General features: G+C 45.3%; 1 protein-coding gene across 9 annotated transcripts in view; it reads right to left on the bottom strand.

Moving 5' to 3' along the window:
• EXOC7 (exocyst complex component 7) overlaps nt 1-20,253 on the bottom strand; it is a 135,679-nt gene that overhangs the window by 34,146 nt on the left and 81,280 nt on the right. For 4 of the 9 annotated variants that reach the window (XM_029600452.1, XM_029600453.1, XM_029600454.1 and 1 more), the window contains 7 exons: nt 14,546-14,698; nt 13,706-13,804; nt 12,913-12,975; nt 11,182-11,248; nt 6,320-6,358; nt 5,011-5,076; nt 706-826 (listed from right to left, as the gene is read on the bottom strand). In XM_029600452.1, coding sequence (XP_029456312.1) covers nt 706-826; nt 5,011-5,076; nt 6,320-6,358; nt 11,182-11,248; nt 12,913-12,975; nt 13,706-13,804; nt 14,546-14,698 — 608 coding nt within the window. The remainder of the gene's footprint in view (nt 1-705; nt 827-5,010; nt 5,077-6,319; nt 6,359-11,181; nt 11,249-12,912; nt 12,976-13,705; nt 13,805-14,545; nt 14,699-20,253) is intronic. The other 5 variants (XM_029600455.1, XM_029600456.1, XM_029600457.1 and 2 more) reach the window with 2 other exon arrangements.

The raw sequence follows: 20,253 nt of genomic DNA, 5'->3' as shown, positions 1-20,253 counted from the left end.
ATAGCCTGCAAAGTTGCAGAGGACACAGGAACTTTAAATGTATAGGCTTTTTAGCTATTTTGCAAAGACAAGTTATCCACGTAACTTTGTTCTGAAAACCAGCCAGTCTGCTAAAAAGCATCCATGCACTTCAAACCTGCTCTTTATGCAGGTGGGAGGGGGTGGAGGGAAGGGGCAGATAACATACGTACTTTTGAAAATGCCATGTGCATGCTCTATTTTACTCCAGCGGCTTGCACACACCCACTCATATGCCTCCTTTTAACTTGGCTGAAAGCACATTTATCATGGAAGTTGTATGGACTTTTTGCCAGGCCGAGGAAAGCCAAGTTTCAGATGGGCTCAAACAACCCAGGTGTATCAGCATTTACTCAGGTAAAATGTTTTGAAGATTACCTCCATAAAAGCAAGTTTTAAACAGCTCCGGCACTCCCTGTTTAAATTAGCAGCCTGCTCTGCACACCCTACCATAGCAGCACTGAAGCACAGGGAGGTCATAGATATGTACGCTGCACTCTCTCAGAGCTGCACTAAGGCAAAAGGAGGCCACAGATACATATGCTGTAGTCTCTCAAAGCTGCACTGAGGTACAGGGAGGTCTCGTTACATACACTGCACTATTTCAAAACACTGAAGCCCAGCTTGGGTACATACTCTACACTCTCACAGAATAGCACAGAAGCATAGAATGTCTTGGGTACTCACTTTTCCAGGGATTTTAGGATATAATTATAATTGTTATGCAGGAATACTGCACTCAAAGCCAGGTCCTCATACACCTTGGATTTACTCAGAAGGTTTAACTGTAAGTTTCCAAGTACTTTGCCTTAAGAAGAAAAGAAAAATATATCAATATCTGCAATATTTGGCCCCAATGGAAATTTACTGTTCCAGGTTTATGAGTTTCTATTAAATACATAGTGGTCCTGCTCTAAACGGCCAGAGTGACCCCTGCTGGGAGACTGGGAGTTATTTCTAAAAGTCCTTCTTACAGATTTACCTAAACCAAGGCTTACCACACCTATTCTGGAGACCCAGAGCCAGTCAGGTTTTCAGGATCTACACAATGAATTGACCTGAGTAAAATTTACATATGATGGCTCTCCAAAATATGCCAATTCATAGCATGCATATTTTGGAGAGCCATCATGCTTAAATTAAGCTCAGTTGTCACCCCCTACAGGAGACAAGTACACCTCCCAGACTGCTAGGAGTGGCTGGCACCTGAGCAGCTGTGAGCCACCAAAACTGTCACTCTGATGCCAAGCTGAAGGGGCAACAGCAACAAGGCCCTGTGGCCAAGACTTAAGTTTGATCCTGACCATTCCCTCACAAATTCTGACACTTAACTTTCAGGCTTAATAAGCAGAGCAGCAGGGGTGTTCTTCTCCATCCCCTACCCTCCAGACAGCCTGCAGGGAAGAGAAGGTTGGGGCGGGGGGGGGAGCCTGGAGCACACAGGGAAGAGAACATCTGCTCTCTAATTCAGTCCGTCCCCCAGTCCCCCCACCTCTTCTCTCTTATTGCATGGAACAGATGCGGAAAGGGCAATACTGAAGCAGACGTTGCAGAGCAAAGAACAGACACAAAAAGAGTTTCAATTAGCACTCGTAAGCAGTAGTGCCAATTTGTCAAGGCTTCAACTCTGGCTTTGATGAATGGCATTACAGCTCACAACTTTCAAACTTGTGGTAATTCAACCCCTTTTTGTGTCCATTACCAAGGGCTTAATTTCTGGCAGAACAACCCAGAATGGCGTTCTGCTACCTTTTTTCTGGGACTTGAAAAAGCAGAGCAGCATTAGTAGTGCATATCAGTTCTGGCTCTGCTGTGAGCTAGTAGTTTCATGGATCATTTATGGCTGGAAGGAAGCAGAGAAGAGCAGAACGTGTTTGAGCTTCTTATCCTGAGACACAGGAAATCACATGGCTTTAATTCTTTGTGGAAATCCACAGGACAATTTAAGAGGCTATATGAGGGACAACAGCTAAGGTAAAAGACATGTGTGAATGCCTGTCAGTCCCATTGCTGATGCCACTCATGGGTATATTGGCTTCCTGCTCATCAAACTGTCATCCCATGCCCTGCCTCCTCTGCTGCCAGTGACCACACTGGTGAGGTCGAAAGGGCTCAGAGAGTGAATGAGGAGATGTGGAGTGCAGGAGTGAGTGGATTGAAGGAGAAGGAGAGAGAGTGATGGGATGTGAGAGGGCAAAAGAATGAGTGGGAGAGGCTTGGGTTATATGGGAGAGAGAGGGAAAAACAGAGTTAGAGAATCAAAGGGTGCTGCGGGATGTGAAAGAGGGAATTGGAGGGGCGATGAGATGTAAGTGAGATGATCAGAGTGGGGAGCAGTCTGTAAGAATTGATCGGGGGAAGGGGAGAGAATGGATTGAGTGTGGGTGGGAGAGAGAGAGAAGACAGTGAGTGAGGAGAATATGTGGCTTTGTTCCTGTCTTCCACTCCAAAGAGCAGGCCATGCTTTTGAATTCCAGGTCCCATAACCCTGTCCAAGGAGACTGAAAATAGTGCACACCAGTCTTCTCTTGTTCCTCAAAGCAGAAGTGAGCCACTTGGTTCTGGCTTGAAGAGGAGACCTGTGCTTTACTCGCCAGGGAAGGAGAGGAGGAGAGTTACTGGAAAAGGCAATTTTTCCAGGGAGAGAAGGGGCTTGAGGATCACACTTGGACCACTGGGAAATTATGGGTGGGGGGCAGGGGATGGAGGAAGTGGTTAGAAAGAAAGAGAGTCCCATTATTTCCATCCACCTTCCCCCTCCTTACCCCAGTGATCCTGCATCCCCAACCCCCAGACCTTCTTCACCTGCCAGTGCTCATCGAGCATATTAAGAGTGTGAGGTGTGTGTAGAGTGTGCAGTGTGTGTATCTGGCCTCACCCGTAATTGCCCCTCCAAGGTTCCACTCCCTTTTTGTCTACAAATTAAGCCCTGCCTATGGTATGTGTAAATACTGCTTGCATACCTGTATTGCAAAGATCAGGGTTAGCGAGGGTATGACCTCCTTACCCAAACATCACAGGATAAATATTCAAAGCGGGCCATGTAAATAACTTAGCCAGTTAGATCTTATTCACACAGTGAAGCCACTGAATATGTGTATTTATTTATTATTTTATTTAGGGCTTTTTTATACTGACACTCATGATAACAATCATATCGTATCAGTTTACAGTAAACAGTGGTGCAATAACATTAACATCAACGTGAACAATAGGCGAAGAGAGAAAAAGTGAATGAAAGTTACAATAAACAGGGGCACTTGAACTAGGAGGAGGAAAAGCCAGAGTAATGGCTAACATAGAAATAAATAATATTTAGTCTCAGAAATAAATAATATCTAGATATATACTTAGGACTATAATAATCACTTGTACTCAGGACTGAATATTATCAAATATATACATGATATCCTATACACCTAGGGCTGTGGAATATCGTATGATTCCTGACTAAATAGTATTAGTTCATAAAACTCAGGACTGATTAATATAACGTCAGAAGCCATGTCGGGGATGGGGAACGTCGACTGGCGGACCAAGGTGAGTTGTAGCAGTAGGGAATGTCATAGATCAGGATATATATCCTGTCATAGATCAGGATATATATATATATATATATATATATATATATATATATATATATATATGCACTTAGCCAGATAAGTCTACCCGGCAAAGTTTAGACCTGCTCTATGGGACGCCTGCTTATCTGGCGCTTTGAATATCGGGCCCAATAATGCCTCTCCAAAAGATTGCTTATCAGTCAAAAACCCCTGCAGTAAATACTAAACCTGTGCCCCATCACTGGAAAGCAAGCCACAATGCCAGCCTCTTTAGCACAGAAGCCATCCATGCCAGTCCTGAGGGCCTGCTGCTGCTCCATCTATATTCATTCAGCCAAATGCTCTGGGTAACCATAGAGTGCCTTCAGGTTTCAGGGAATGGCATTGCAAACAGGGCCATTCTATGCCTAAACTGTTCAGCTGGCAAGAAGAGATCACTCTTAGAAAAATAAGAGCTCATGTACTTCTGGCTCTGTGACAATGGGACCGATATTCAAAAGATTTAAGCAGTTAAAATTGCCTTCAACCGCAAAAATCTAAAATCGGTCAAAAATGTCAACGCTCCATTTAGCTAAAATCTGTCCACACAAAATCGCTGTGTGCATGGATTTAGCCAAAGTTAACCAGTTAACTTCAGCGCTTAGTGGTTCTTAGAATATCTACCCCAACCTCTTTAGTTTGACTAAGAATGCTTTATGACCGCTGATTCTTGTACATTGTTATTATGTTATAGTTGTTGAATTTATTTAATGATTATTGATTTTGTTTTGCCTTTCAGTATTATCCACTCTTCCTGTTAATTGTATTCATCGGTTACTTGTAAGGGCTCCGCCCAAAAGTTTTTTGTTTTATGTAAACCGATACGATGTGCGAACGGCTATCGGTATAGAAGAGACTTTAAATAAATAAATAAATAAATAAATAAATAAATAAATAGTTTACTGGTTAAAAATGATTTTTTTTATTTTTAAAATATGAGTTGCTACTCAGAGAAAGAGGATTATGAAGCTGAGTGTGTTCTGTGCATAGCCAATATTATTATGTAATGATCTGCATGGTCTATTTATGTAAACTAGCTGTCTAATGATAACAGTTCTAGCAAATAAAAACCTCCTGCATTCATAATTTATATTTACCATGAAAAAACAATGTGTGAAACAGAGACTTTAACCAGTGATGGAGCAGCTCAGAAAATCCAAGATCAGTTACACATGGATGATCTCAGTTCTACTCGGTGCCTTGTCACCCAATGACATTTTAAGAGGTCAGTAGGACTAGAATGTGTAAATGCAGGCCAAGGACTTTATTCAATTTTAAACCAGGAGGGAGAAAAATCTAGCTTACAATATCATCAGCTGACTCTGCACCAATAGAAATGGAACCACTATAAGGAGAAAGAAGATTAGGAAGAGCAGGCAAAGATACGTACAGATGTAAGTGCTGAGAAGCCGTCTGCTGAATTCGGAGCTGTAGCTTGTGGCAGAGGAGCTGGTCTCTGGAAGGAAAGAAACCTTAAACCAATTACAACACAAACCAGGAAGACTTGGCTGAGCCTGGGTACTCCAAAGACCACACATACAGGCCAAGGGTTTCTCAAGAAACATGCCAAGCACCAAGGTTTGCTTGGTGGACAAAAGGACTAGCTTGGCGCACACACAGAGAAAAGCCCGTTTGGCTAAGCAAATGGACTCTGGTTTGCTTGATTGACAAACCATGGGCCACTACTCCCATGGTGAAGAAATAAAGGCTACCTTGGTAGGCAAATTATGGACTGCAATTCGATCAGCAGACAGAGAATGAGACTCACTTGGTGCACGCCCAGACATAGGTTGTCACAGCACACAAACCGAGGTTCACTCGGCACAAACAGGGTCAGATTTAAATACTGAGTACCCACAAGCCATGGGGGTTAGGGTGGGTTCCCCCTCCCCCAGAAATCATCGGAGGGTGTGGCATAATGGGGGCATCAACTCCTATCTCACCCCTTCAAAGTCATCAGAAGTGGGTATTTTGGGGCAAGGTTTGGAAGCACATGCCCAAGTTGCTCTTTTGTAATAAGTACATGCACGTACATTATGCTTTTACACCTGTTAACTGAATCACAGAAGTGAAAATCACGCCTGTCTTTTGTCTGCAGTTTTTGGGAGGGAGGTCTGAGGTGGGGAGTTAGGGTGAAGAGCTGGAGGGTCTGGGTGAAATGGTGATTCTAAGTATATTCACATGTATTTTCATAAGAGGGGTTTGCGCACGCTTTATAAAATACCTGCCTTTTTGTATATCTGAGGGTTTTTACGTGCATATATTAGAATTAGTACACTTGTAAAATGTATGTCTATTTTTATAAACGGCTAGAGAAAGTATGCAACTACCAGCATTACATAAATACATGCATGACATATATATCTGTATTTTTACAGCAGAGATATGCGGTATTTTATAAATTGTGAGTCTCCTGCACCAACGTACACACAGTTATGCTGACTTACGCAGCCTGTTGAAAATTACCCTGTAGATGCGAGGTCATAATATCAATGAAGTTTTTATGTAATCAACCCGTTGTACAGTCAGCCCTCTCGAGTCATATTCAGTGGGCCCACTGAACTGGAACCTTCACGTAAGGGCATGAACACCTTTGCACTGAATGCATGTCTTCCTTAGGTTTCTGCATACATGTTATAAGAACTGGAAAGCGTGCCCTTTATTTTTTGTAGTGAACCCACAGGCGTCACGCCGCTTACCTCTGGGATCTATGGGAATATTGTAAGTGTCCCCAAGTACTACACAGAATAAGGCAGAGCAGAGAGAAAAAAAGAGAGACAGAGAAAAAACAAAGAAATTTAAAGTGCAAAAAACAACAAAAAAAAAAAACAGGTTAGAAATCACCATCCGTTTGAGAAAAAGAAAGCAGATATTAATACAGAGCAGCTGAAGAGGTGAGAGACCATATAGCAAGGGGTTTAACCCTTCCATGACCAGAGAAGGATTCCAGCTTGTGGGCAAACCTACAGCAATATTCCAGAAACAGTCATTTGAAGAGCATGCACCCCCACTACTTCAATATCTACAATGGCCTGAAAAGAATCAATAGGAGTCAATCCTCAAGTAAAAGGCTCGGAGGCGGGGACTTGGAAAGTACAACTTGTAATCTGAGGGTCCCTGTATGTACTCGGATCAGTCCAGACTGTGGGTTATGCCTTCCTTCCAGCAGATGGAGACAGAGAAAAACTTGAAGGGCACCCCCTCTTAACCTGGTGTGCCACCTGCATGCCCTTCAGTATTTCTCTGTCTCCAGCAGATGGAGGTGGTGCAAACCCTGCAGTCTTGTCCTGATTCTGGGTTTAAGGCACTTTCCCTTTAAAAAAAAAAAAAAAAAAAAAAAAAAAAGATCAACAGAAGCAGAGACTTTATTTAACTTTGAATCAAGTACAAGAGTCTGAGACTAATCAACCGGACAAATTCTTCAGATCCTCCCAGGGGGTAGGCAGGTTCTACGGGACCATCCCCTCTGGTAGCAGATGGAGGATCTGGGGTTGGTGACCCTCATGGGACTTCTGGCAGGTAAGGCGCCAGGGGGAAGAGATTACCGGTGGTCCGGTCCCTCTCTCCCTCCATGGCACTGACCAGATTAAAAAAAAAACGTGCAGCCCGTTCATGTTCCTTTCTTACCGGCTGCAGTGCTGAAGGGGTCGGGTGCAGTTTCGCCACGTTTGCTGATTTTCTGGCTCCCTGCCATTTCTCTACTGCCGCGGTCATCTTCCTGTGTTGCCTGCGGGGGAGTCCTTGAGACTCTCCCGTTCAGGCCTTTGCTCGAACTGCCTTCCGGGAGGTGAAGGCAGCTCATTTTCAACGACGGCGAGCTCAGCAAAGCCCCAAGGTGCAGCAAAGAGATCGGCACTTCAGGAGCCTCGGGCTGACCTGTTCCCCCTCAGCGCGGGAACGGCAGCCATCTTGAGCACATTTGCTGAAGCGCAGGCACGAACTATGGGGGCAGGGGAGCTTCCTCCAGCCTCATCCCAGGTTCACACTAGTCCTGGGGTTCCTTCTGATCCGGACCAGGACGATTTTGACGTAGACCCCAACTCCCCGGGGGGGGGGGGGGGGGGTCCAGTTCTAACCCTTTTTCGTTGGATTTTGTTTTACTCATGCATAAAGCGTTTTTAGCTTTGCATTCTCAGCAGAGTGGTGCTTTGCCTTTGAGACAACCACAGGGGCCGCCCCTAAAACGACTGGCTCATCAGGGTGAAATCGAGGGATCGCTGTATAGAAGCTATCAGCAAGGTAGTCTGTCTCCTGGATTCGCTTGGCTGGGTGATCAATCAAGCCAAAAGCAATTTTTTCCCATTTCAGACAATGGACTTCCTGGGGGCCCGATTTGATACCAGGGTCAGGAAAGTTTTTCTCCCCCCGGACCGAATGACCAAATTGATGGAGCAAGTTTGGCGCTTGTTGTCGCTCCCAATACCCAAAGCCTGGGACTATATTCAGTTCCTTGGCTCCATGGCGTCCACTCTGGAGGTGGTTCCCTGGGCTTTTGCTCATATGAGACCATTACAATGAGCGCTGCTTTCCCATTGGGATCCCAAGTCTGAGGAGTTCCAGTTCCCTCTACCACTCACCGATCATGCCAGGTCCAGTCTTGGGTGGTGGCTTTGCCCGCACAACTTGTCTCGCGGGGTAGATCTCGAAGTCCCGAGCTGGATAGTGGTGACCACGGATGCCAGTCTCTCTGGCTGGGAAGCTGTCTGTCAGTCCCACTCAGTCCAGGGCAGCTGGTCCCCGGAGGAGTCAAGCTGGTCAATCAATCGTCTGGCAACCAAAGCAGTTCGTCTGGCTTTGCAACACTTCCTCCCGTGCCTCCGCAATCAGGCGGTTCGGGTCTTGCCAGACAATGCAACTACAGTAGCCTACATCAACCGTCAAGGAGACACCAAGAGTCAAGCCGTCGCCAACGAGGCGGAACAACTCATGGCTTGGGCGGAAGAAAATCTTGTGCTGCTAGCGGCATCTCACATCGCTGGGCAGGACAACATACAAGCGGACTTCCTAAGTCGGAAGTGCATAGATCCAGGGGAGTGGGAACTTTTGGACAAAGCAAAGGGACTAATATCCTTCACCCCACATGGACTTAATGGCAACACAAGACAATGCCAAGGCCCCTCGCTTTTACAGTCACAGAAGGGATCCCGGCGTGGAGGGAGTCGATGCGCTGGTACTTCCCTGGCCAACCACAGTTCTCCTGTACGTGTTCCCTCCTTGGCCGCTAGTGGGCAAAGTTCTTCGCAGGACAGAAGTTCACCCAGGGAGCATGATTCTAGTGGCTCCAGAATGGCCCCGATGTCCGTGGTTCACTGATCTGGTCAATCTGGTGGTGGACGGGCCCCTATGGCTCGGACATCTTCCACATCTTCATCAAGGTCCTATATTTTTCGACCCCCCCGACATCCTGTAGCACATTCATCTGTCCCCTTCCCTACTCCACCCCCCCATCCTTGAATAGCAAACGTCTGGGAGCAGGCTTACCGAGTGCTGCTTCTTCCTCCTTTGTAAGCTTCTCTCTGCAATCTAACCTGCACCGGGCCAGCAAGTCTCACAAGCCTTAGAGAGCCCTATGCAGTTTCTGTTGCAGGGGAGAGCCAACAGAAGGGAAAGTAAGAGCAGCTACCAATAAGCGCTGCTCTGCACCCCTGCTGGTGGGAGGACATCCTGCAGGCCAAGAGCAAACGAGAAAAGGAGAATGTGCAGGTGTGCCATGGCTGCTTCAGCCACAGCACATCAGTTGGAAAAATGCTGCTCTACAGCGCCCCCACCAAGACTCGGCATATATTCCAACAGGAACTTGGGCCTGAAGACTTGCTGAGAGTGGCCTACTACTAGCTACAGCACATCTGCACCATCTGCTGAAAACAGTGAAACACTGAAGAGCTGAAGGTAGCACCAGTCCTTTATAAGGAGAGAGAAGTCAGCTTTGAGCTTTTATTCTCCGTCTCCATCTGCTGGCAGGAGGGACTGATCTTGAATGGATTATAAGGAAATGCAATATCACAGACATTGGATTCTGACATTTCTAAAGGAATTTGGAAATCTTAGAGGGGAGGGCAGGAATTACAAAGAAGAAAACTCTTCTAAAGTAAAAAAAAAAAAAAAAAATTCTATAAATGAAAGTGGAGGAAATACATAAAACTGCAGTGGAGAGAGCAATTTTCAGTCAGTTATGTGGATAAATAGTCATTTACCCACCTATACCAGCTGTCTGAAAACTGCCCCTCCCCAAGGCCGCTAAAAGTACATGCATGCATTTAATGGCATTGAGAGAAGGCGTTCCCAAGGGAGGCGGAGAAGTAAATGCATAGCTTCCATTCTCAACTCTATGTGTGTACTTTCCAGAAAATTCTACCTGCACAAAAACTCAGATACAAATCTCAAAGTGGAGTACATGTATTTTTGCTCTGAAAACTGATGCAAAATTTACAGATTAAAAAGTACCTGTGAACTTTATCCTAGTGCAGACAGTTTGTCCCCTGAGCCTACAATCCATATTCTTAGGGTCTGGCCAAGTCTAATGGACAAGATCTTGCATGAAGGTGCCCATGTGGAAAGCACACCAGGAAGACTGGATGAGTTTATGAAGTTGCTTCTTTGGTCAATGAAGAGTTAACTTTGCAACAGCCAAGAACACAGATAAGCAGGCAAAGAAGACAGATGGAAGAACTTAGGGGGAAATGGAGGACCTACAAGATGCGGGCGCTGAAAACAAAAATGCAGTGGCTGCAGTGCTTCTAGCAACGAAGGAGATCGGAATGGACGAGGTGTGCTAGGCGATACCTGGGTTATGCTTTGTGTAAACTATGACAGTTAAACCTCAGCAACAGGAACCTGACCAGAGAGGCTACAATACCTTAGTGCCAATTTCTGGGAAGTTAAACCAACACAACCCTCTCCAATCTTTCACTACACGGTCAAAAGAACCAGAAACGTAGCTGAAATGCAAATGTGTAGGCGTCTAGGAGAGAGACATAACCTACACCAGTTTATTATTTCTCAGTTTTGGCTAATGCTGTTGGTTGGCCTGCAGGAACCACAGGATTAGGAGTGACTTTGGGATTTTTATGCAACTGATAATTCAGGAGAGTTGACAATCTGTCTTGAGTATCCCCTTTTCAGGGCCTGAGACACTTCCCTGCGTACTTAAGAGGACAGGAATGTTGAATTTATGGAAGTCTCTGTGCATTAGATCACCCAGTTTGGTGTAGCAGGTGCTTGAACCTTGCATGATACTTCTCAAACCCATGCAGAAGAGGGGAGGGCAGGGAAAGGATACATCATTAAAGAATTAGAAGTAAACTCTGAAAGCTTTGAGATGGGGGTGGTCAAATATATAAGGCACTACCCCTCTGTCAGCTTTGTAGTTGGTACGCCTCATCTTTAAATTCTGATGAAACAAGACAGTACAGACCAAAGAAAGATGTGCTCCAACCCTGGGAGAAACAAACTTGGGTTCCTGTTAAGAAGCTGAACTGTCCCATTTTATGGACGTGGATTGCAATGGAGTGAGCACCACAGTGAATGCACATGGGAGGGGAGATGGGCATCATGCATATACCTTGTGATGCCAGCATGGCACCGGCAGTCTCCTGGAAATCCAGCAGCTGCTGCAGGAACAGGATTGCCTGAAAATGGAGAAGGAAGAAGCCGCAGCATTAGCCCAGGGTGCTCAGTCTTCTCCAGAACAGACACAGAGCACTTTTCTTCACATAGACAACTCTGTAAGGAAATCTTTTGATTTTTATTCACCTTTTTGTACTAGTGAACATTTTTAATTGATAAATTAAACACTAAACAGCCTTCGGAACATCTGCAGTGATCATAGCTCTCGAAAACCATCTAAATAATTCTGGACCTCTGACCTTCATTATAGTTCCAAAAACATAAATAAAGCCATACATTACCTCTTTCTACAAAAATATCAAAACATTCTTTATTCAAATGTCAAAATAACAAAAGTAAATAAGATAACTAAATACAAAAAATCAAACTCAATCATACCAAACCTCAAAACAAAATCTAAAGATTCATAAAGAAAACAAAACATACATCTACACTAGCTGAATGAGGACCCAAAAAAAAGACAACTTACTTTACATAAACCCAAAAACCAAAATTATGTATGTACACACAGGACAACAACAAACACTACCATAAAAAATATACTAAATTATCAAAAAGGAAAAAAAGAAAAAATATTAAAAAAAATAAAAAGGGAAAAAAGAAGATAAAAAAGAAGAAAGGGGAAGAAAAAAGTATTTTTCAAAAGGAGATTTCAAAAGCAGAGTACTCAGACAATTTAAACTAAATAATAAATCTTCAAGCTAAATAAACCTTCACAATATTTCTTTATCAATCCTCCAGATGACCTATTGTTAGAAACAAATAATTTACTCTTCAAGGTAACCCAACATGTTTTGCCCATAAATGCTTCATCAGGGGTCAATCAAGTTGTTCAGGGATAAGTCAGGATAGAGATAGAGATAGAAATAGATAGACAGAGATAGATAGATAGAAATATATATATATATATATATATATACACTCTGCGAAAATTCACTGATTGAGCCCAAACCTGGGGCAGAGGTGGAACATTGTTCTGGCACATACCATATTGAATTGACCTTGATCCTGCCCAAATAGCTCACCGGCATGAGTCTAATGACACAGCCATAATGGTAATGGCTGGCGTGAGACAAACGACGACTTGATGACTGACATTTGTCTCATGCCGGTGAGCTATTTGATGTCAGCAGTGTCTGTCTCACTGCAGTGGGCTTTGGATTTTCCCTGGTTATGAAGATGCTGGTGGGGGACGTCAAATAGCTCACCGGCGGGAGAAAAAGGTCACAGTCATTATGTCGTTTGTCTCACGCCAGCCATTACCATTATGGCTGTGTCATTAGTCTCATGCCAGTGAGCTATTTGGGCAGGATCAAGGTCAATTCAATATGGTATGTGCCAGAACAATGTTCCACCTCTGCCCCAGGTTTGGGCTCAATCAGTGAATTTTCGCAGAGGTTATCATGACCACAAGCAAACGACAGATTGATTCACTGCTCTAGTGCTTTCAACTCTGACTGAAAAGCACTACAAATAAGGCAAGACAAACTTTTGGGCTACACAGGAAATTCTGTGTGCGCCAACAGTACTAAGGGATGAGTAACTCTCTCTCTCTCTCTAGACCTTGTGCAGTCAGCATACACAGGGCTGGATTTATCCTGCCCCTCCCTCTTCCCCCCCCTTCTCCAACTTTGGAAGCAAGCTCCTTGCCCCCCCATTTACATACGTTACTGGTGAGTTCGTGCACCGTCCCATCCTTGGGCATGTTGTACTCCTTGTCCGGATCATTCTTAATAGAGAGGGAATAAAAAGGAAACATCAATAAAGAGAGGAAGAAAACTCCTTCTGAGATTTCATTAGGACCATAAATGTTATTCGATTTCTTTTCTGAAATCTGTTCCCTCGCACGGATCTGGTGCCATCTACTGTCACCCATGTGCTGTGACATCTCAAGCCTACGCTAGACAACCCCCTTCAAAAAGCCTGGTCTATGGAAAGTATCCCTTTGAGAACTGACCAAGTCAAAAGTGCCCCTCAGGGATTTGCAACAATTTTTTTTCCTGTGGATGCTTTTTCTGGCCACAATGACAAGTGTTGCTGCTTCTCCCAGCTTAATCCTATGTCAGGAACTATTCCACAACAGTGCAGAAGAGAGAACGCAGATTGTGCAACAACATGCCTATATTTTTACCCACTTAAAGAATAGGCAATTTTGAAACAGCCCTTTCATACTGGTAAATATTCATCAACGCGAGAAAATGGCTTTTGAAAATTACCCTCCCTATTGTATTTTTTGGGTCAAGCAAAGCAAATACCTGGGAGGCCTACAATACCAGAAAATAATGTTTGTATACTTTGCAATTTGTGATAGATTTTTTTTCATTGAGATCTCACTGCTGAGCTACTTTTTTTCTCTACAGATAATCCAACCACAGAGGTGGTTTCCCCCTTTCCTCATTCTCCTTCTACCTAGAGAGGGTTATTTGGGGGCATATGGTTTACGGGGTACTAGAAGGTACCTTGATGTTGTCTGCAAAATCCTCCAGCGCCTTTGCCCCCGTAGTCTCCATAGAATTGATCAGACCCGGCAGTTTGTTTTTTGTGCTCGCTGTGGTTCCCTGGGACAGTCCATAAAGAACCAAATTAACAGGGGTTCAGCAAGCAGCACGTGGCCCCAAGCATGAACCAAGCACCATACGCAGAGCAGGCAGCTGGCACACAAGCATGCATAATGCTGTTGGTTCTAGAACTGGCTTCGAAACTGAGACTGCTAACCATGCCCAAGTGCAACATAGACAAATACCCACCACAGACCAGACAAAGACCAATAAACTCATTTCAAGAGTGGCTTGAAATGCACCCAGTCTGCAGAGGAGAAAGGCTAGCACGTTAAACTGCTGTACCACCCCTTGTAACATAGTAGATGGCAGCAGAAATGGCCCACCAGTCAGTCCAATTATTCCTGTCCACACTACAGTGATATATCCCAGCTGCCAGCCATAGTATGTAAGATTTTGCTCTGCATACAGTTTTGGCTGGTTTGTTTCCTCCTGCATTCTCCACCACGAAACTGATGCCCAAACATATAGCCTCCTCGGCCCCTTATGCAGCCTCCTAGACATACCCAGCTATCCACGTACCTTCAGGTTTAAAAGGAAACTTGGAACTCAAAACTTAAGTTTAATTATTTTCAGAACCTGCTGCCATGAACTGTTCTTGCAGGTGGTTTATGAAAAACCCTCTTTAAGAGCAAATATGCGTGGGAAAGCTGATCAAGTGCTGCTCTCTTTCTTCTCTACCATCAATGGCACAAAAATTCTAAGAAAAACAAAACCAAACAGCAGCCACATTTCACACACCTGCAAAACCTGATCAAATTCTGGCTTCATCTGCTTCAGGTGCTTGAGTATGGGGAAGATGGTCAGCACAGCAGAGTAGTCATGGCGGATGATGGCCTTCCGGGCTGCCTGAACAATGTTATCTCCCTCCATCATCAGGTTATCTAATGCTTCCTGCAACAAAATCCACCAAGGAAATAGCCGTGAATGTCTATTGCAAGGCTCCATCAGGACTGGCATTCAGAACTAAAGTACAGGTGGGTTATTGCTCTTGTGGGAACAGAGATGGCAATATTTAGTGTTGCTTTAGTTGCTGGGGGTGACTACCACTACACTCCACTCACAGGAAGTTGCTGACAAGGAACGCTAGTCTGGCATGGTTGTGTGGAGGGAACTGCAAACACCTTGACGTCTGGGCTGGCCAAGTAAAACATAACTGCAGCTCTTGCACTACGAGCAACAGAAGGAATCTTAAAGATTCTGGAAGCTGGCAAGGCTTTCTACTCCAGACTCTTCTAAGCCTAAGCAACAGATTTAAATCTCAGCTAATGCCCTCACTCAGCTTCTCCCATAAGAAGAGCCACGGAAGCTGGTAGATGTATAAATACTTAGTTCAGATTCTGAAAGAGATGGGGAGGAGGAGGGGTATTTGAGGTAAAGGTCTGCTTAAAATCTGAAAGAGAAATCTCAATGGAAGGCAGTGTGTTATTTTCTAAGTGAGGCCCATTGAAAAATGATGACCAAATTAAAGGACCTACCCGAAAATGTAACACTCCAAACTATAAATAGAAAATTGGTTCTTACCTAATTTTCATTCCTGCACCACCACAGATCAGTCCAGACAAGTGGGTTATGCATCCCTACAGCAGATGGAGGCAGAGAACTAAACACTTTTCAGGCACTGCTACTTAACAGAGTGTGCCACCTGCAGTCCCTCAGTATTGACCTGTACTCCAAGCCAATGTAGAGTCCAAAAAAATCTCAACTAATGTCCCTCCCAGGGCGAACAAGTAAGATCAGTCGGAGTCTCCTGAACTGGAGCCCTCATATCCAAGGCCACAGAAAACCAACTTTATATAGGTTCTAGAACCCAACAATATACAGCTGTAAATTCTTCAGAAAATATCACTCACGGTTATGCTGTCTTTTGGAAAACTAAAAATGGGGGGATGGGTCTCTGAACTGATCTGTGGTTCTACATTAGCAGGTAAGAACCAATTTTCCTTTCCTGTTCCTGCCCCAGATCAGTCCAGACAAGTGGGATGTACCCAAGTTCCCCTATACTGGGCGGGAATCCGAAAGACCGCTCTCAAAACACTCTCTCCAAAAGTCACTGCCTCAGGTGCTCTGACATCCAGACGACAATGCTTGGTGAAAGTGTGTAAAGACGACCAACTGGCCGCCCTATAAATCTCCTGCAGTGACACCAACTGACATTCTACCCCCAAAAGGTCGCCTGTGCTCTGGTTGAGTGCGCCCGCAAACCCCTACGGATGTCATGACTCTTAAACAGATAGATCAAAAATAGTCTCCTTTATCTGATTAGCTATGGTAGCTTTAGTTCCCTTCTTTGTGCCACCGAACAGGACAAAAAGATGATCCAATCGCCAAAAGGAATTCATCACCTTAAGATAACGTAACAGCATCCACCGTACCTTCAAGCAGTGAAGGTCCTTCGCTATCCGGCCTTCCTGCTCCCAATTCAGGAAAGCGGGACGTTCCACCGACTGGTTAAGGTGAAAACTCAAGATCACCTTCAGCAGGAACTAGGGAACAATTCAAAGAGAGACACCATCGTCCGAAATTCGCAGAAACAGCTCTCTACAGGACAAGGCCTGCAACTCCGAAATCCGTCTGGTTGAACAAATAGCTACTAGGAACACAGTCTTTAAAGTAAGGTCCTTCAAAGATGCCTTCCGCAACGACTCAAACGGAGGCCCACAAAGACCCCGCAACACCAAGTTCAAATTCCATGCAGGACAAACCCTCTGAACTGGCAGACACAGATGCATAACTCCCTTGAGAAAACTCACAATATCTGGGTGAATCGCCAAATGGCCTTCCTTGAACTTTCCCTCAAAAGCATCCTTCGACAATCTCTGTTGTAAAAAGGACAAGATATGCAAAATATCCACCTGCAAAGCATCTAAGTGCCACACATCAGGCCTCAAACACTTTCTACACCCTGACATAAGCCAGCGATGTGAAGGATCTCTGAGCCTGAAGCAACGTCATGATCACAGCCTCCAAATATCCTCTGGATCTTAATCATCTACTTTCAAAAGCCAAGCCATGAGACAAAAGCGATTCACCTGATCCGAGAAGATAGGTCCCTGTCTGAGCAATCCCTGCAGATGAGCCAACTTGAGGGGTCCATCCATGGCGAGATGAACCAGATCTGCAAACCATGGAAGCTGAGGCCACTCCAGCACCACCAACACCACCCTGCCTGGATGCCTTTCGATGTGCCACAAGACTCTGCCTACAAGAGGAAACGTACAGCAGACTCCCTGTTGGCCATGGAAGAACCAGAGCGTCTATTCTTTCAGCTCCCAACTCTCTTCTGCGACTGAAAAATCTGTCTGCTTTGGCATTGCTGCGCAATGCCATCAAGTCCAGCTGGGGAGCATCCCATCTGATCTGAATGAGGTTGAAAGCCTCCAACGACAACTCCATTCCCCCAGATCCAACTGTTGTCTGCTGAGAAAATCTGCTTGCATGTTGTCCACTCCTGCAACATGAGATGCTGCAATGCCCCATAGGTACTGTTCTGCCCAGACAAACAATCCCTGGGCCTCCAGAGCCACTGCTCGACTCTTCATACTGCCTTGTCAGTTGACATATGCCACTGTTGTTGCATTGTCCGAAAAAATTCTCACCATTCGGTCTCACATTTGAGGAAGGAAAATTTTCAACCTCTCGCAAACTGCTCTCATTTCCAGGCGGTTTACAGACCAGGATCTCTCTACTGTTGACCACTGTCCTTGGGCTGTCCGCCCTTGACAAACTGCATCCCAACCCCTGAGGCTGGCATCCATCGTCACCACCACCAGTCCGGGACCACCAGATCCATTCCCCGCTCCAAATTGGGCCACACAGCCACCGCAACAGACTGAATCTGAAGACTCCTAGAATTGGCAAAGACTGTTGAAAATCCTCTGACAACAGATCCCTACGGGATAGTTGCGCTTTCTGGAGTGGACGCATGTGAGCAAAGGCCCATGGAACCAGATCCAGAGTTGAGGTATTCAAACCAAGGACCTGCAGATAATCCCACACCTTGGGAACCTGAATGCACAATAGCCAGGATACCAGAGACAAACTTCAAGATTCTCTCCGAGGTGAGAAACACCTTGCCTATGTGGGTGTTGAATCTCGCCCCCAAAGACTCACTCGGAATGAGATCACTCTTCACCAAGTTTACGATCCACTCCAGAGACCGCAACATCTCCAGTACTCTCTGAACAGACTGGCCACACTCCAACTTCGCCCGAATAAGCCAGTCATCCACATAAGGATGAACTAGAATCCCATCCCTTCACAATGCGGCCGCCACCACAACCATCACCTTTGTGAAGGTCCATGGAGCCATAGCTAGCTCAACGGGGAGGACCCAAGACTGAAAATACTGGCCCAGCACCATGAATCGAGGGAACTGCTGATGCTCCATGTGAATGGGAATGGGAAGTTAGGCCTCCTTTAAATCCAGAGAGGCCAGAAATTCTCCTTGGCGAACAGCTGCTAATACTGTCCTTAACATTTCAATAGGAAAAAGCGGAATCTGCAGCGCTGTATTGACTTCTTGCAGGTCCAGACTGGGTTGAAACATCCCCTCCTTCCATTGTCCTTGCCACCTTCAGCCCAGCTTCTGGAGCTTTCCACTCCCAGTCCACTAATTTTTTTCCTTTCTTAGGCAAAGGGAAAGCTGTATAATCTACGCCTTCATTATCCAAGTCCTCATACAACACCTTCACTCCCAGCTCCTTCAGGACGTGAGGAATAAGCAGCTTCAACTACTCCCTACGGAAAAGGCGAACCACTTTTGGGTCGTCCCCCTCCGCAACAGATACCTTCTCAGACAGACTTGTCTTGGCTCCTTCCAAGCTCACGCTCCGTCAATTCATCCCCCTGAATAACATCCATCCAATCCTCATCCAGATCATCCAACTGGTCATCTGAATCCTCTGAATTCAAATCCCCATCAGGGTGATTGAGCCCCAATCGGCAGAGAAAGGGGCCCGAGCGCCTGACCAGAGACCTTTTAGTCTTTTTAGGATTGGGCTGCCACTTTTGGTGGAGAGATCGTTTAGCCCCTTCACCCCTTCTGGCCAAAAAGGCCTTGCGCATGAGAAAAACAAACTCTGAGGAAATCGTCCCCTTCGCTGTCCTCCTCTTCAGGCAATTTCACAGTTTCCACCCTCTGATCCTCAGTCCCAGCCTGCATTGCCAGAGAAAGAGGGGGAAGAGAGTCCTGGGGCTCTCAGACTGGTCCTTGCATCGAATCCTATGCAGTCCTCCTAATTCTTGAGACAAAACCTCCCCCAGCGACCCCCTTTACAAGGCCTTGCGAACAGGTAACCCTCCTGTCTGTCCCAATGACAGCCCCTCCCCCACCCATGGCACAGTCAGGACAACACATGGCCAAGTTGAGCCGCAATCGAGTACTGCCGCAGGCTCTGCAAGTTTTGGCTTGCTCTGATGTCGGCGACATGCAGGAAGAGGGGAAAATATGCAGCGTGGTTAGAGACCCAGTTCAGAGGAGCAAGCGAAATTTCAGACAGCAGAGCAAGCCACTGGGAAATTACAGACAGCAGCCCCGCACAGAAAAATACCTCCTTTCCCCCGATCTGATAGCCTGCAAATATACACCCAGCTGTGGCTCTACAGAAAGCATCTGCTTCTCTCCAGCCTACCTTTTTTTTTTTTTTTTTTTTAACTATACACACAGGTTTGCACCTCTACCATCTGCAGGAGACAGAGAAATACTGTGAGACTGCAGGTGACAGAAATACTGTGGGACTGCAGGTTGCACTCTCGGTTAAGTAGCAGTGCCTGAAAAGTGTTTAGTTCTCTGCCTCCATCTGCTAGTAGGGATGCATAACCCAATTGTCTGGACTGATCTGGAGTACAAATAGGAACTGTAAGTCTCCCCCGTGGAAATATTACAGAACTAAAACTTCTCAGATATTTGAATGATACAGCTAAACTTTAGAATATGCTTCAAGTTTAAGCAGTAAGGAGAAATTAATTCTTACCTGATAATTTACTTTCCTTAGAGTCCAGCCAGGCCAGTTCAGTCCAGACGTATGGGTTATGCCTCCCAACCAACAGATGGAGACAGAGACTAACAAGTTTACTGACATCACCCCTTACAGGCTCCAGTTCTGACCTTAGCCTACCAGTATTATCTATAACAGGCTAAGATAAACATTTTTAATCATTAAACTTTCCTTCATCCCCCCCCAAGCAAAAACCAGAGGGCTTCCAAGGAAGCAACAAACAGAAACAAGAAACGGAACAGACATAAATCTTATCAAGGAATGCGGGTTATTATCTTAACATCCAACACACCAATTAGCACACACAAGCAGTTATTCTGAAAATGAAGCAGGAGAATAATACACTTGGCAAAATAGGGAGGGTCCTGGGCTGGTCTGGTCGGACTCAAGAAAAGGAAATTATCAGATAAGAACCAATTTCTCCTCTCTTTTAACCAGCCAGACCAGTCC

Source organism: Rhinatrema bivittatum, chromosome 4 (genome assembly GCF_901001135.1).
Source record: "Rhinatrema bivittatum chromosome 4, aRhiBiv1.1, whole genome shotgun sequence".
NCBI classification, from domain to species: domain Eukaryota; kingdom Metazoa; phylum Chordata; class Amphibia; order Gymnophiona; family Rhinatrematidae; genus Rhinatrema; species Rhinatrema bivittatum.
This window is presented reverse-complemented; position numbering and strand designations above follow the sequence as displayed.